Below are 15,366 nucleotides of genomic sequence, written 5' to 3'. Positions count from 1 at the left end.
TGAATTGCTCTAATGAAAGTTTAGACGGAAAATACCAGGGAATCCTACACTCTTCTTTCTTCCTGTTTTATGTAGAGGAAACGGGCTTCAGGGGCCTTTTTTTTGTCCCAATCAACCGGACAAGTTATTTCGGTATGTCCAACGACCATGCGCGAATGTTTCGACTTGTCTTCAGATACGACCTTCTTAAGTGATAATCTTCATTTGCATTCATCGCATTTTTTTCCCTTACGCGAGTTCTACCGCTAAGCTACTGACGATTCAAAGAAGATTTTGCACGACAAAGAAAGCAGGTAACGACGACCACTGTTGCTAAGAGTTGAAGAAAGGAAAGGGAAAGAATGCAAGAGCCCTATAAACCCTTCAGTCTCTTTCTTGAGACTGTAACAGGGTCAGAATCTTACCTTGTGAAAGAGGAAGAGAAAGAAACGGGGGAAGGGTGGGAGGGTGTAGAGAGATAGATAGATCTTGTATTGCTGGCAAACTTACACAGATTTACAAAACATTTTTATCCTCAGTATTACGAAACCCAAAACATGATCTAAAAAAACAACCGCACGTCAGTTAATTACTATCTGATCATATAATCCTGCAATCCCCATGTACTCTTAAAGATGTATGGAACTACGCCAAAATTAGCGAAAAGCGAGGCTGAGCTGGATTACAGACGCCATTCCAACGGCCGAAACATATTGAGAAGCAACGGTGCGCGAAAACGACCATTAAAACCGTGCAGCAAACCTCCCAGACTGGCTCTTCGTGATTCGAGGAATCACCTAAGCACCGCCAATGTATACAAAATGGCCGCGGGGATCGAGCAAGAAGGGTCGTAACTGTACAGACAAATGGCCATCAAAGCACGCTTTACGAGCCTACCTGTAATGAAGATGATCGTCATTTTGCGGTCTCAATTGTTTGTGCCTGTCCGGGTTTTATGGCCGAGTTACGTTAAGACCCAGCTGATTAGCTACTGTGGTTTATGGTCTTCTGAACGGAGCCATCTGATGCAATTACATAGAAGAAAGGTTACGATGTTTAATAAATTTTTTGTTGCACATGTTTAGAGCGACGGTGTTTTTAAATCCTAATTGTAAATAACCTTTGTTTGGCGCATAACCGGTGGTTATATGTAAAATATTACTTTTTGTTTAAGCTTGCGGTCAAGGCCGAAAGTTCCCTGGTTTCAGATTTTTTTTCTTCCTGTGACATTTGTTATTGCTGATTCATTTTTTTCCTATGGCCCTCTCTTGTGTTTTTTTTGCGTTCCTTTTCTTTTTGATTCCTTTTATATATCCTTTTGTCTTTCTCTGTTTTTTTTTTAATTGCTTTGCCATTCTTTTTTTAGGGGGGGGGGGGGGGGGCCGGGGGTCCTTCTTTGCCTATATTTTTTGCTTTCTGTTTTTTTTAGATATATTTTTTTAATTTTATAGATACGAGTAAATATAGGGCACACAGCTGTCAACAGGGGCATTATGGACATAGAAGGAACACTGCCAAATACCATAGCCCCTATCAACAAGCAGCACACACACACACACACGCACATAATTAAAGGGAAGAAAAACATTTGGAATACAAGCAAATGGTTCTGCTAAGTGACAACTTTCGCTTTCAGAGCAATGCGTATAGAATGGAGTCTTTAAATATTTGGTATGAAATATTTATCCATGGTAATAGCGAAGCATGTTAATAGGGATCCTCTCTAACATGTTTTGAGTGTCATCAGCAATTAAAAAATCGCTTTTGCTTCACGGAGCAAAGAATTGCTTTGAAGTCAGTGGCTTCTTTGCCCTTACCTTTTATCTATTAGCCCCTACCCCCCACCCCCCCCCCCCTTCCTCACCCCTCTAGAAACTGGTTCCTTTGCTCTTTGCCAATGTGATTTTCCATTCTTATGTATAAACATTTCATCGACATAAAAATATATATAGCTCATAACCTCTTTTTACCGTATACTTTATTCGGTTGCAATGACATAATAGAAACAGGATATGTGCTTGAGAAGCCCTTGGTCTTTTTTTTGAAACTGTAAAACAGTTGTTATTATTTTAAACTGAGCTGTACCTTTCGGTATAATGGTTGCTTTTTACCCAATCAACTCTTTCTAAACAGTAATGGTCTATGAATGACGTGAAGTCAAAATGTGTTTGTGTAGGCCTCGCAGTATAGGAAACAAGATATGAACGATGGAATCAACAACAACACATTGAAGACAAACATTGAAGTTATGCAGATCGTATTTTGTTCTCACATCTCGGTCTCGCTCTCTCTCTCTCACTCTCTCTCTCTCTCTCTCTCTCTCTCTCTCTCTCTCTCTCTCTCTCTCTCTCTCTCTCTCTCTCTCTCTCTCTCTCTCTCTCTCTCTCTCTCTCTCTCTCTCTTTCTGCACTCGCTGGTCTTTCAGTTCAAACATTACAATGCTATAAACGGGGATCACCTCAGCAGCGAGTAATACAAAAAATGCATTGCTTAAAAGAAAAATCCATTGGGAAAAAACAAAACAAAAACGCTAACACTAACAATTGACAGTGAATGCCTATTAAAATTGTTCTGTCTAAAATTATACCATAAATCAGTAACCAAAAATGTGGGATCTGTAAAAATTCATATTTATACTTGTGTTCGTTAGGTTACGGAAATTGTGAACAAGAAACAATTGACAAGTGGCTCTATCCCATCTCCCCCCTTTCCCCGTCGCGATATAACCTTCGTGGTTGAAAACGACGTTAAACACCAAATAAAGAAAGGTTACGGAAAAGAACAAAATAGTTAACTCAAAACGCTATATCGTAAGTTGCATTTTCTTTCCTTTTTTTGTGCTTCTTAATACGTTTTTGACAGCGATAAAACAAAATCTGAGCGTTTATTTCAAGGTACAGAGTTCAGTTTTCGGTAAGGTATACTTTTGGGGGCCTACATTTCACGATATGGTTTGTGCATAGCGCCCCTCCACTACCCTTGCGTTGCTGAGTATGTTGACCAAATATGGCTTCGCTTGTGGGGGTTAAAACTACGAACCACATGAATTAAAGATGAAACATAAAAGAAAAAATGCAGACAACTATGCAGACGAGAAAAGGACACACGTCTAAATGCGTCCGGAGGGACCACAACAGCTACTGAGATCGCTTTGCATGGACACACGCACACAAAATGAGGATGCACTCTTCTTGTGTTCGGGTGATAAGTTTTGATGGGAACTTTCTGGAGTTAATTGAGAGAAAACGCTGCCCATGATTCTGACACGTATCGTACCAAGTTCATTTTGTTACCAACTCAAATCAGGACAACATCGTGTCTTGTTTACCAGCCATGTTTTGCCAAATTCTGTTCATTGTTGTCCTCACTTCATCTCACGTTTCAGACTATTGGGAAGCCTGCCTTCATATCTGGTAGAACATAGTCAATTCAGTTATACTATGCATTCACGCGCGTACACACATTTTTCACGTTCGTAAATATTGGTGGGTACTGTCATAATTTCCAGTTTCAAAAACACGCACACAAGTTCTCAGGTAAGATATGAATCTACCATCGAACGTACACTCAGAGACACAGCCAGTTGTGTGCACACTCGCATTTACACACTAACACATACATGCTCTCTATTGTTTTTTTCGTTCACTCGTCCTTTCTCTCATGCATACCACTATTCTCTCCCAATCTTTCTGTTTAGTTGTTCACAATGGTATAGGAACATTTATACACTATTAACAATGCCATATATATTTATACTTGTACAAATCTCGGCGCGAGCACGACATAAAGCTATGGTAAATGCAGTTACATTGTGCTTTAGCATAACTTCTGCAAGTACATGGAGTTAGCTAGTGATCAACACTACACCTTGGAAGCCGGATAATCTATCAGTATCCTGATAATTTGTGTTACAAATAATTCAATACAGATTTTCGTACACTTCAATAGTGGTTTTTTTCACAACCTTGAAACAGATGCATCAACTCTCCTTGACAAAGACGTCAAAGAAAACGACAAAAAGCGGGATTTTCTGCTTTCAGTACCTCCTTGCTGCAGTGACGATAAGCAACGAATGACGTCAGTGTGGGGAAAGTGTCTTTAAGACCAAATTTATCAAAAATTCATCTGACTCTTCACGAAACAACAAAAAGGCAAAGAGAACAAAAATCATCGGTTTTGGTGATTTTCTTTGACGCCGTCACAAATGTAAGTATTGGAAACGCAACGGCGAGTTTCGGTACTGGCACAGTAAGTAAAAAGCAGGATGATTTGTCATTGTTCGTGTCCGTACCTTGTAACGTTTCTTTGGAAACACCGTGTCTCTCCAACAACGAGAGCATTAAAGATGAGCAATGATTTTTTTCTTTACAACGTTGTTTTTCTTTTTGTGCAGAAAGCCTTCCGTACTATACAGCACGTGTAATTGTCCCATTCTTTTGCCTTTCTGAAGCAAAGGACATTGTTCAGTTGTACACTTCTCTGTGTACTTTCACTCAAGTTTATCGTAAACGTTGCTACGCATCTCTCTCACTGTCGTCGAAAGCTCTGGCACTCAGAAAGAAAACAAAGGGGGGAATCCACAACCATAGACCTCCACTGCCTTTGGAATGTAGAAGAATAGGTAAAAGTCTTAATTCAACACACGGGGTAAGGGAAACGGCAGGGAGAAAAGAGGGGGGAGGGAAGGGGTATCATTTCTGCACCAGAAACTGGACAGTATCCGAAAAAATTGTTCGCACACTACTGCAAGTGATCACACTGCTATATATCTCTTTATACCACGCTCTGTACAGTTCTTGGGACTGCAAACAGTTTCTACCCTTTTGAGGCTTCGTTGTTGAAAGTACCCACTTCACCTACCTACTTAACGTCGGCCCAATACACTTTGGACTTGACATTTTCATCAATGTTCGAAAATTGTGTTCAGTACCTCCTTGGTGGTGAAAAGATATGCTGCCGCGGGATCACACCATTGTCCGGCAGAGAAAATGCTTCACTGGCTTTATAATTTGTGCATTAGAATGTCTTCGAAGCCTGGCGACTTTCAGGAGTAACTGTTGTTGCTGAGTATATTTTGGCTATATATTATCACACTGCAAGCCTCAAATGTCATTGCTGGATTATATGTATACAGCAGAAACAAGCACTCTTAGCACTAAGATGAAGTGCCAAAAATATATGACAACAACCTGTTGGACCATACAATACAGCTGTCATCGCGGCTAACATTGCCATACAGCATCACACCATTTGCATCAGTCTGCATTTTGACAGTTTGTGATTTCAAGGCTTGAATGTAATTTGTCCAAAGCGACACCTTTCTGTTCCTTCTGGTTTCCAAGACCAGAACTGAGCCCGACACTGTGTGCTTCTTTCTTAAACTCAACTCAATGTCCAAGCCTTGTGCACCTCAGACGACGATGTGCACCACACGTTTTTTTTAGTTCAGTCACCTCACTTCACCAGAAGCATCTTCGTGTATTCGCTGTAGTCCCCTTTCTTTCCATTCCCCTACTAGTGTGTCTTTCTAAAAGTCAGCAGCACCATTTATTGTTGACATCATCAGTTATTTGTCTGTTTTGTATTTCTAGACACCAGATATACACACTTCTTTGTGAGTAAAACAACGCGTATAAAACAGATTTGATTTATTTTTAAAATACTGACGAAAAACATTCAACGCTTAAAAATAAATTCGTTAAAAAGTAAACGAATTTAAAAACAAACAAAAGAATAACAATAAGGAATTATTACTCTTCATTAAAGAATTATCTTCATAAGAACACGGCACTAACGTTCTTAGTGCGAAAGTCTTGGAGAAACAACTATAAATCTTCAAATGCTTTCCTCGGTTTCTTTGCAGGTACCATGACTGCCATCGACATGTTTCAGATAGCTGATCTGCCAAGTTTTTCAACTATTGTACAATGGCTGGGGTATCTTTTTCTGTCGCTGTGATGGAAACTTACAGAATCATGTCGCGCCATCAGACAGACAATGGACTTGGAACAGCCCAGTCATGACCCCTTACAGACTATGCTCAGAAAATTCATCTACCGAAATGATTGCTGGTTCCTACTTCAAGTTGTTGGTGATACTTCCGAATACGTTCACGGTGCTGCATCGGATTTTGGTAGGAATTAAGCTTTGGTTCTGAGCACGCTTCCTGTAGGAGAAAGGGAAGGTGTCTTCCTACAGAAAACGATCGTAAAGCTCAGAGTTTCTGGCACGTCTGGAGAGGAGGTCGAGGAACAGCTTTTTGGTTCGTTGCTGTAACGTTTATACCCTAAAACACACACACCTTTGAGAAGGGGCTGCTGCCAACACTGCGCAAAATGCAGTCCTCTTTTAGTCTGTTGAAAACGAGGAAAAATCGCACACTTGTATCGCGAGTCTTTTTGGTGTAGAACTCACGAATAGGTTTCCTCTGGACTAGGTCTTTGGCTTGGTAAGCACTCCACTCGACATGCTCCCAAAGTTTAGCAAACCAGATCCAACCTGTTTCATCACTCATAGTATATTGACAGACAAAAACAGGCAACAAGCCAACACGCTTGCATTCTATTACCCCTCTAAATCAGTGTGAGTATATGTGTGTTATTAAGGCGCTGTTTTGTTTTCTTCCCCAAAACCGATGGCCCCCAGGCTACAAGTAGACCTTGTTGGACTTGGTGACTGGCTTGGTCTCCACGCTGGCCGTGTTGAGTTTTCCTTTGACGTTGACCACGTAGTTCATCTGCTTGGGCATGATGGTGTGGTCCGGGTTGTAGTAGGGGTGTTCTCCAGACGACAAGCGGTTCCGCGACCTCTGCAGCGAGCAGGTTCTCTCCAGGTAAGAGGCGTCCGAGTCTCTGTTACCACGGCAACCAGCCACCTTGTAGCCAATGAAGAATCCGATGAGCATGGAGAGAACGATGGAGACGACGATAGCGATGGCTAATGTTTCCACGGAGGCCGAGGCAGCAGTAGTAGCGTCCTGGGTCTCTTCCGAGCTCTGGCCTGCTCTGGGACCTAAAGGAAGGGACAGAGAGAAGATAGAAATAATGGGGCTGTCCAGTTTACGTTAGTTTTGAGCAAAGTTTCTAAATGCAACATCACTAGAAATACTTACAAAACGAGTTCAAATGAAAATCACACAGTAACATTAAAATTCTAGCACAATTTCTCATCATATTAACTGACTCATGTTTCTACGAACATCAGCAGTTTGTTCAGAAATAGCAAAGAATGCGGATGGCGTGTCAATGATCTTGTCTTCGGAGGCTAGTTCCTCACCCAATAGCTTCGTCTTTATCTGAACTCCAATAAAGAAAAAGCTAAACAAAAGCGCGGGGAAAAAAATCGAGACTACATTTTTCTTTGAACACAAAGCAACCCCGACGATTTAAGATGACTTCGGTTTACTCAAAACAAGCAATAAATAGTAAACCAAGGTGCGAAAACTACCCCCTCCCCCCCCCCCCCAACCATTCTACACAAAGAATGCTAAACGACTTTGGAAAGCAGCCCGTGTTATGACAGGCCTAGCTGCCGTCAATCAGAGGCCTGGCTCCAGGCAGGAGGCCAAAAGCAACATTCATTTTATTTATTTCCGTCTACAACACGTCGGTGCTTAGCTTTAAAACGTCTGGGGCAACAAGACAAAATACGTAAGAGGGGCAAAAACGTGACACATACTCTGACACATGCAGTGACAAAAAGAAAGAACAAAACTGTGCTGTGTTTTGATACAGATAAATGAAACAAGTTACCAACGTTAGCGGAAATCATTAGCGTAACAGTGAATACAAAAAGAACAAAACAGTATTGTGTTTTGTTACAAATAAATATAACGAAAAAAAACAAATTACCAACATTAGCAGAAATGACAATTACTTTCCAGACTTTGCTGTTTTACGTTCCTTCTAAAATCAACGCTATTTGCTGGAGCATTTTCTTGCAAAAACAAATTAACATTTCTATAAGTATACGTCTTTTTTCCCGTCGAAATGATAAATCAACCGGAGAAATACAAAAAAGAATGATTCATATGTTCTGAATCATTTAAGATAGTCTTGCAAATGCAAGATATAAAAAAATGCGCAGTGCAATACGAAAGAAAAAAAGTCAAGTGCAAAGTAAAAGCAATACGAGGTGTTAATAAGGAGGAAGGGGGGGGGGAGTGGGGGTGGAGGGGTGGGGGGGTACGAGATTGAAGGTGGGGGTGTCCGACCGAGTGAGTGGAGACTGTCATAGTGTGATTACACTAAACATCATTATTCTGTATCGAGAACACAGGTTTGTTCACAAAATGTGGACATGGAAGTTGGTGGATGAGCAAAATAAACAAAACAACAGAGAAAATGATATTGTGTTTAAAAACAAGAACAAAAAGTCTCGTTTTGTAATGATACGACACATTTATTTGGAAAGATTTTTTTTTAAACATCTTTCCATCTTCTTACCCCCACTCAGACTGCCGCCATTTTTCTTGTGCACAGAATTCTCTCTCTCCATCACCAACAAGGCGTCGATGTCTTCCTCAACTGTCAGTCAAAACAGGCGTCTTATTAGGTAAAGCAAGCAAAAAGCACACTAATGCACCAAAATGCAAAAAAGAGAACAAAATCTTCATCGTTTTAGTAGAAATCCAAAAAAATTCATACGAAGAAAAAGACTACTATAAACTGGCAAATATTTTTACATACAAACATTCCAAGGAAGGTACAATGCAAAGCAATGATCGGCAGCAAATCCTAATAAACAAGCAAATTTTAAATCTCTCATTCACACAAAAAAGACATATAATCGTGCGAAAACGTTCAAGGGTGGATAGCAACATCAGAAGAGAAAACGTTTCAATCACATTTAAGTGCTCTTTAGGGAAGGAATCATGCAAATATTTTGCTTTTTGCGTGCACTTGCTAAATGCTTAGCGTCAATAACAGACAGATTGGTGCTGATTGCTTTCCGTTTGAGAGGTGGAAGTGGGTTCAATGCCATGCAACAGAAATGAAAAAAATAGCTATTAAGAGGCCAGTTTTACTGTAATTAATCGCTTCTCAGAGGTTAAGTGCAGTTTTATCTCTTCAACTGATCTGTTCACGTTATCGGTATTTGCAACTTAATGTAGTCTTCGAAGAAGTAAAGAAAAAAAGAGTTTAATTTAAAACCACACATCTCATGTTAACATTAAGCAGGACCACAAACCTATAAAGCAAGTGTGGCAGGACTGATATACTGATATACTACTTCCACCTTTTAATATGATTATTGTAAATATAGTTCCTAAACTGACCAATGGAAGGGGAGCCAACTGTTCCTTTAACTGTTGGGCATGCGCATTTCGCGGGCGTAGGCGCGGGTGTTGTCACTTCCTGTTCTTTTTTGTTGTCATCTGTAGGTGGCAAACAGGGGAGGAAAGGGTCAACCAAAGAAAACCACAACATGGAGAAAACAACCAAATCAACAAAATCACATCAACATCAAATACAACGTAACACAATGAAGAAATTATTAGGTGTGTGCAACAAAAAGATTTACTACAATCTCATCTGCTGTGCACACAGTATAAACTCAAACAATGCACTTGTGGAGCTATTTGAAAGCAGGTGGCAGCGGACATTTTTCACACTTGGAAATCGTACTACAATGCAATGGCTTCTAAAGTTTCAGGTAAACTGCTTTCCTTAAACACGCAAATGGACGCAAAATGCAGATGTTTCCAATGCAGATGACTTTCTTTTTTTACTGAGTCGATTTGTTGCCCGTACCATAGGCTAGGTGTACCTCAAGTTGTTGCTTAATTAAAAGGATAGCTATTAACTCGGCGAGAGAGGACGTGTTTCAAAAATGAGACGAACGTGTCATCAACATTGTCCCGACCCAACACTGCAGTCGGTTTTTCATAAGTTAAAAGGAAAACTACTAACTCTTTGGCTACAGCAACAGCGGTTCGTGCCAAACACGAGAATCCAAACTTAGCCACACTGTACCAGCTGCCGGCAGGCCAGTCTGTCTACGCGTCTGTCAAACTGATGGGACAAACCGACGTTCAAAGTCAAACACGCTCCCAGAAAATCAAACACTGGAGGGACCCCCGCATTTTTCAACCATGACAGCCCAGTGTTGATCTAGGAGTAAAGTGAAAGTATACACACTAGCTAACTCGTGTACTAAATTCTTTCAATCCGCTTTCATCCCTTTCTACATATATACGTTAGTCTGCCCTTTCAGTGCTCACCCAAAGTCTACACTGAAAGTCTACTAAAAGCGAAGGGGAAAAGCTATTGTGGACAGAAGGGATACTGCATAGTATGTGACCTTACCGAATCCCAAAGTAACCAACAAAATGTTCGAAAAGATGATCACCACACTATATCATCGTGATATGTTGCTTTGTCGTATTTTCAGAGGTACGTTTCTCTCGAGCTGGAAATATTATGCTGCTGGTAGAAGAAAAAAGGCATTAGGCCTTGGGGTGGAGGATATACATTATTTTTTTCTGACAACAGCAACGACAGTGAAGAGGCCACACTCGTCCCTGTCAGTCTGCCTGCGTGCAAAAAAGGCACCCCCGCTACGAATTTGATTGACGAAAAAAATGTATTCCATTTGTTTGGGAGAGAGTTCGAGGCAAGTTCAGCGGCGGCGATTAACTCAAGCGGAAAATTGCTCGTAATTCTTTTTTCACTGCCCCCCCCTCCCAATCACCTATGTATATCTGAACATATTGAGTGTCAAGGTGTGTGTGTGTGTGTGGGGGGGGACAGGGAGATAGACCACATCCCATACGCTCACCTTCCCAATTACCCTAGATTTCCGAAACGCAGCTGATTTATTACCTACTGTACTAACACCTGCACAAAACATCACACAAAGCGGGGAGAATAAAGTCAACAAAGACGGAGATGGAAAAGGATGTCAGCTGGGATGAAACTGGGGGGACAGATCAGGTGGGAAATGGAAAAGAATTAGGGGAAACGGAGAAGATGTATCGTTGAGATCAAACATGTAGGTCAAGAGACGACCATTGTGGAGTCTGTACGACATTTTGACAATGAAGGGGGAAGACTGTGTCAACATTTACAAAAGTAAAATATAAACGTGGCGGCAGTCCCCGCTGGGAAAGACCCCAAAAGACCCATGACGAAACGTCTTGGATGTCATGGGACCGCTGCCATGTTGGGCTTGGAATGCTGGGAATGCCACGCATCTCTGCTACTGCGCATTACAACTCTTAGTTGGACAACGTTCATCAGTAACTACAGGTCCAGGTATGCGCATATCTGCTTTCAGTACTTCGGAGGGTTCGCAGAGGCACGAAAGTTTACCTTTCCATCCTAGCCTTGGCAACCCGACGAGCGGAAAAACAAAATGTTTAAGATGAGACTTGGCAGGTATACCTTTTATCCCCCAAACAGCTTTTCAAACAAGACAATAAGCAGGCGTGTTCGCGCAATTTGCTGTCTGAACCCGAGAGCCAAACGCACCTAATGGCAGACCCGAACTCCGTTCCCCTCTTTTTCTTCTTCCTCGTTATGCTGATGGGATTTGCTATGCTTTGGAAGATATTTTCAACAGTTTTCATAAAGCTGATTTACAAACTTGTTCACTTGTTCTGGTGTCAATTGTCTGAGAAAAGAGTCTTACTTTGTCTTCCAAGTCTTTCATTTTAATAAATACAACGCAAACAAGACCATTTTACAATGAAAAGGAGTACATTAATGACATCTCCAGAGCTCTTCGATCTTAAGCAAACGCGATGAAAAAATGGTGGTAACTCTTGACACACTCAACTCGGAAAACATATGTTCTTCAATTCACCATACACAATTTCCTTAATCAGATTGCGCCCAAACTACACAAGTCTGCCCAATTTCCCTATCAAAGACGGACATTTGCGCAGTAAATACAAGGTCTGAGGCCCTTGAGAGACCCCCGTCAATTTCTCCAGAAATCCAATTACTTCAAGGTGGACATGTTTTCACAGATCTACTCCCTAACATAATCCAAATACTGTCCCCCTCTCTCCCCAACCTCAGCCATTTTCTAAATCAAATCATATGTTGGCTCGTGCCCTTTCAGCACCTACGAAAGGAGTTGTGGATCAAACACGGTTCTGGATGTTTCATCAGAACGGGCAAACACACCCCGGTCTCTCTCTCTCTCTCTCTGTGTCTCTGTCTCTCTCTCTCTCTCTCTCTCTCTCTCTCTCTCTCTCTCTCTCTCTCTCTCTCTCTCTCTCTCAAAAAAAAAAAAAAAAAAAAAAAAAAAGTTTTCGAGTTCGAGTTCGAGTTCTCCCGAGATGGAGTCGATGCATAAATCAATTGATTTTTTTCTGATAATGACGCTCCGCTACTGGACCCCTGAAGAATATGTTGTGTATTGGCCAAATATTACTGCGTGTACTCAGGTGAGAAGGTGAGACAAGAAGCAGGTATGGAGAGGGAAGAGTGATAGGGGGGAGAGAGAGAGAGAGAGAGAGAGAGAGAGAGAGAGAGACGGAGAGAGAGAGAGAGAGAGAGAGAGAGAGAGAGAGAGAGAGAGAGAGAGAGAGAGAGAGAGAGAGAGAGAGAGAGAGAGAGAGAGAGACCCCGTACTCATTAAATTACTGCTTGCATAATCAAAGACCAGTCAACCACGACGAAACTTCCCAACGACACTAAAGCATGTACTGTGCACGCACATTGCACAGACATTACTAAAACCACTCAGCTATTACATCCCCGTTCTTGCGTTATCTTCTTGCTTCCTTAACTTCAGCAAAACTCCATGAGGTCCTGAAACGCTCCCAATGCTCATACGCCTGAACACTAAAACTGACATTCAGTGCTGATAGCGACCCTAAACATGACCAAAGTCTTGAAGGGAGCTGCAACCAGAATATCTTCTTTATGTTCTTTGCAGGATGAAGCCTACGTGAGCCAGGAAATAAGATACATTTTTAGGGTGGGGAACCAAAAACTTTTCAAAGAGTTTCCTGAGACACGAGGTTTTATGCTACATCCGGCAAACACCCACGCAATATATTCATGTTTTCGGAGAAAATATGGCAGCATCAGACAGTTGCATTAGGTTCGATACAGGTAAAACGTCTTGGATTTTCTTTCCCAAACAAACATTACTCGGTGGACAAGCTGTGTAGCTATGGAATAATTTTGAGACTTTTTCAAGTCCAGAATGAAACAGAAACAAAAGAAGCTTTGCAAAAATCTAAGAATAAGGGCAAAGAGGTAAGATGACCTTTAAAAACCAAACAACACGAGTAATACCTCGCGTACAACCTGAACTTTAACTGACACCTTCGGCTTCTGTTGTTTGCCAACAGCTACCTTGTAACTTTTTACAACAAAGGGCTGGGCAATGAGCGTAAAACGAAACAACGCTCTCACAAGTCCTGCGGGCTCTGACGAACTTTAGCTGTCTACGAAGTAATGGGATTATGCAATGACAACAACTCTGACATCGCGAAGGTTCCATGTCGAGGTAGTCACTGGCAGAAGAAAAGAGGAAAAGAAAGCTAAACAGTTCCTTTTGTTTCAAGCCAGAGGCTCAAACAACTCATTTATGTAAAAACAAAAACAAAAACGAGGAAAAAAACCCACTGGGAGCGTATTTCTCCGCAGGACCAATGCTCGTTGATATGGAAGAAAAAAGAAAAAGGAGAAGAAAAAGTTAAGGCCGAAAGACACTACCCCAAAAGGGCGACCGTTCCTTTGCGATGAAAGGCGAAACAGGTGTCTACCGGAAAGACACATCTTCTTCACTGAAAGGTCGCCTTGGTCTGGAAGGCAGAGGAATCTGTTTCTTTCTACAAACATGCCTTTGATATCCCCGTCCCTATTAGCAACTCTCTGATGGTGTTGTAAATATTGCGTTTAGGGCGATACGCTTTTTTGTTCTACTTGCGACCAGGATCCAATTAGTTGTATCTTGTAAAATGGCGGCAAAGATAGTGTTCTTCGGTTTCCTTTTCGGAATTTGTGTAATTGGTTTCATCGCGTGCGTTTATCACTTGAAAATGCTGCACTAAGTATTTACGGTTTATCAAATCCGCTTCTCATTCATTCATTCATTTTCATTTCTGAGTTGGTCCTTGGCCGGATTTTTAAGTGCAGCATTGGGGCTGTGCCACATATTTCTCTAAATCAAACACTCAACCGAGGTACAGAAAACACATTTTCGAAAACCAACGCACACAAACGTGCAGGAACTCTGAAGACGCACCAAGAGCATGAAATCACGCACTCAAATAAACTCGAAACTCTCGAAAAACTAAGAGAAGGAAAATCGGTTTACTCTATTAAACGGCGCAAACACCTGAGCGGAGAAAGGAGAAAGCAGAAAAGACGCCTATAATGCACACCATATACATGTGCAACGGCAAATATTTTGACAAAGCTACAATAACAAGAACCACACAGGCAAGAGAACCTTCTGAACTCTGCTGTTTATCAAATTCACACAGTTCGGCCGTTGCGCAAACCTTTTACGTGCTTCGGTGAATAATCGTACGCTTTATTAAAATTCACAGGCCTACCAAGCGGACCAAAGAAAGACAGGAATTAACTTGAAACTGGTGAGGTATTTTTTACGACCGACATCTTTAACATGTTATTATTCGTTCGTTTAATCGGTGGGAAAGTCATGATAAAATCGGGCACAGCGCATTCAAAACAGGGTAGGGACAAACCAAAAGTCATAAACATCAACTGCCAACGAAAATTGAAACTCAAGAGAAGAAACATTCTACTTACAGTGGTGCATCATTCCACAACACTTATTGTGTGAAACATAAATACAACAGAAGAAGCCATTGCAAGGGAAAAACGAAATCAAGGCTTAAAGCCAGTCCGTGCACACACTTTTTTTCTGTACAACATTTCAATCCGTGCACACACTTTTTTTCTGTACAACATTTCAGTTCAACCAAAAGCACAATATTCACACATAAATTCACAGAGCAACTTATTGATCGAAAAGGACTAGACCTATAATCACACAAACACACACACACACAGTCTTAAGCAGGTGATTTATGCAGCCAATCAGAAGTAGGTCAAGACTTACCATATATGGTCACATCTTGGCAACTGGGGTCAAGGGTCATACTCCATCCGTTATCGACATCTTGCACTCTGGAACAAAAGTTGCAATCATCAGTATATTGTTGCAAAAAACGTGCAGTTTCTTTCAACACTACCCACACCACGACACATGTCTTGGACTATTTATGGCGTTGTTCAGAGACGACACTGCCTGAGAAGAATTACATAAAAAACAAACAAAAAACCAAAATCGGACTTGGATTTAAGACAAAAGTGCAGTATTTGTAGTAACCAAATTGACCAAAATGGTGTCATTGTCATTTTTAAGCGCATTTTTGATTTAATCACATTCGATCAT

General features: G+C 41.2%; 1 protein-coding gene across 2 annotated transcripts in view; it reads right to left on the bottom strand.

The window, feature by feature from the left end:
• LOC138982132 (semaphorin-1A-like) overlaps nucleotides 1–15,366 on the bottom strand; it is a 100,094-nt gene that overhangs the window by 1,666 nt on the left and 83,062 nt on the right. Inside the window, exons 15-18 of one of the 2 annotated variants that reach the window (XM_070355354.1) lie at nucleotides 15,031–15,098; nucleotides 9,257–9,355; nucleotides 8,424–8,504; nucleotides 1–6,990 (exon numbers count right to left, since the gene is read on the bottom strand). The exon at nucleotides 1–6,990 is cut by the window's left edge and continues 1,666 nt beyond it. In XM_070355354.1, coding sequence (XP_070211455.1) covers nucleotides 6,626–6,990; nucleotides 8,424–8,504; nucleotides 9,257–9,355; nucleotides 15,031–15,098 — 613 coding nt within the window. In that variant the 3' untranslated portion in view covers nucleotides 1–6,625. The remainder of the gene's footprint in view (nucleotides 6,991–8,423; nucleotides 8,505–9,256; nucleotides 9,356–15,030; nucleotides 15,099–15,366) is intronic. The other variant, XM_070355362.1, reaches the window with a different exon arrangement.

This window comes from Littorina saxatilis, linkage group LG1 (assembly GCF_037325665.1).
Source record: "Littorina saxatilis isolate snail1 linkage group LG1, US_GU_Lsax_2.0, whole genome shotgun sequence".
Taxonomy (NCBI): Eukaryota; Metazoa; Mollusca; class Gastropoda; order Littorinimorpha; family Littorinidae; genus Littorina; species Littorina saxatilis.
Note: the sequence above shows the minus strand (reverse complement) of the source record. Positions and strands in the feature narration are given on the sequence as shown.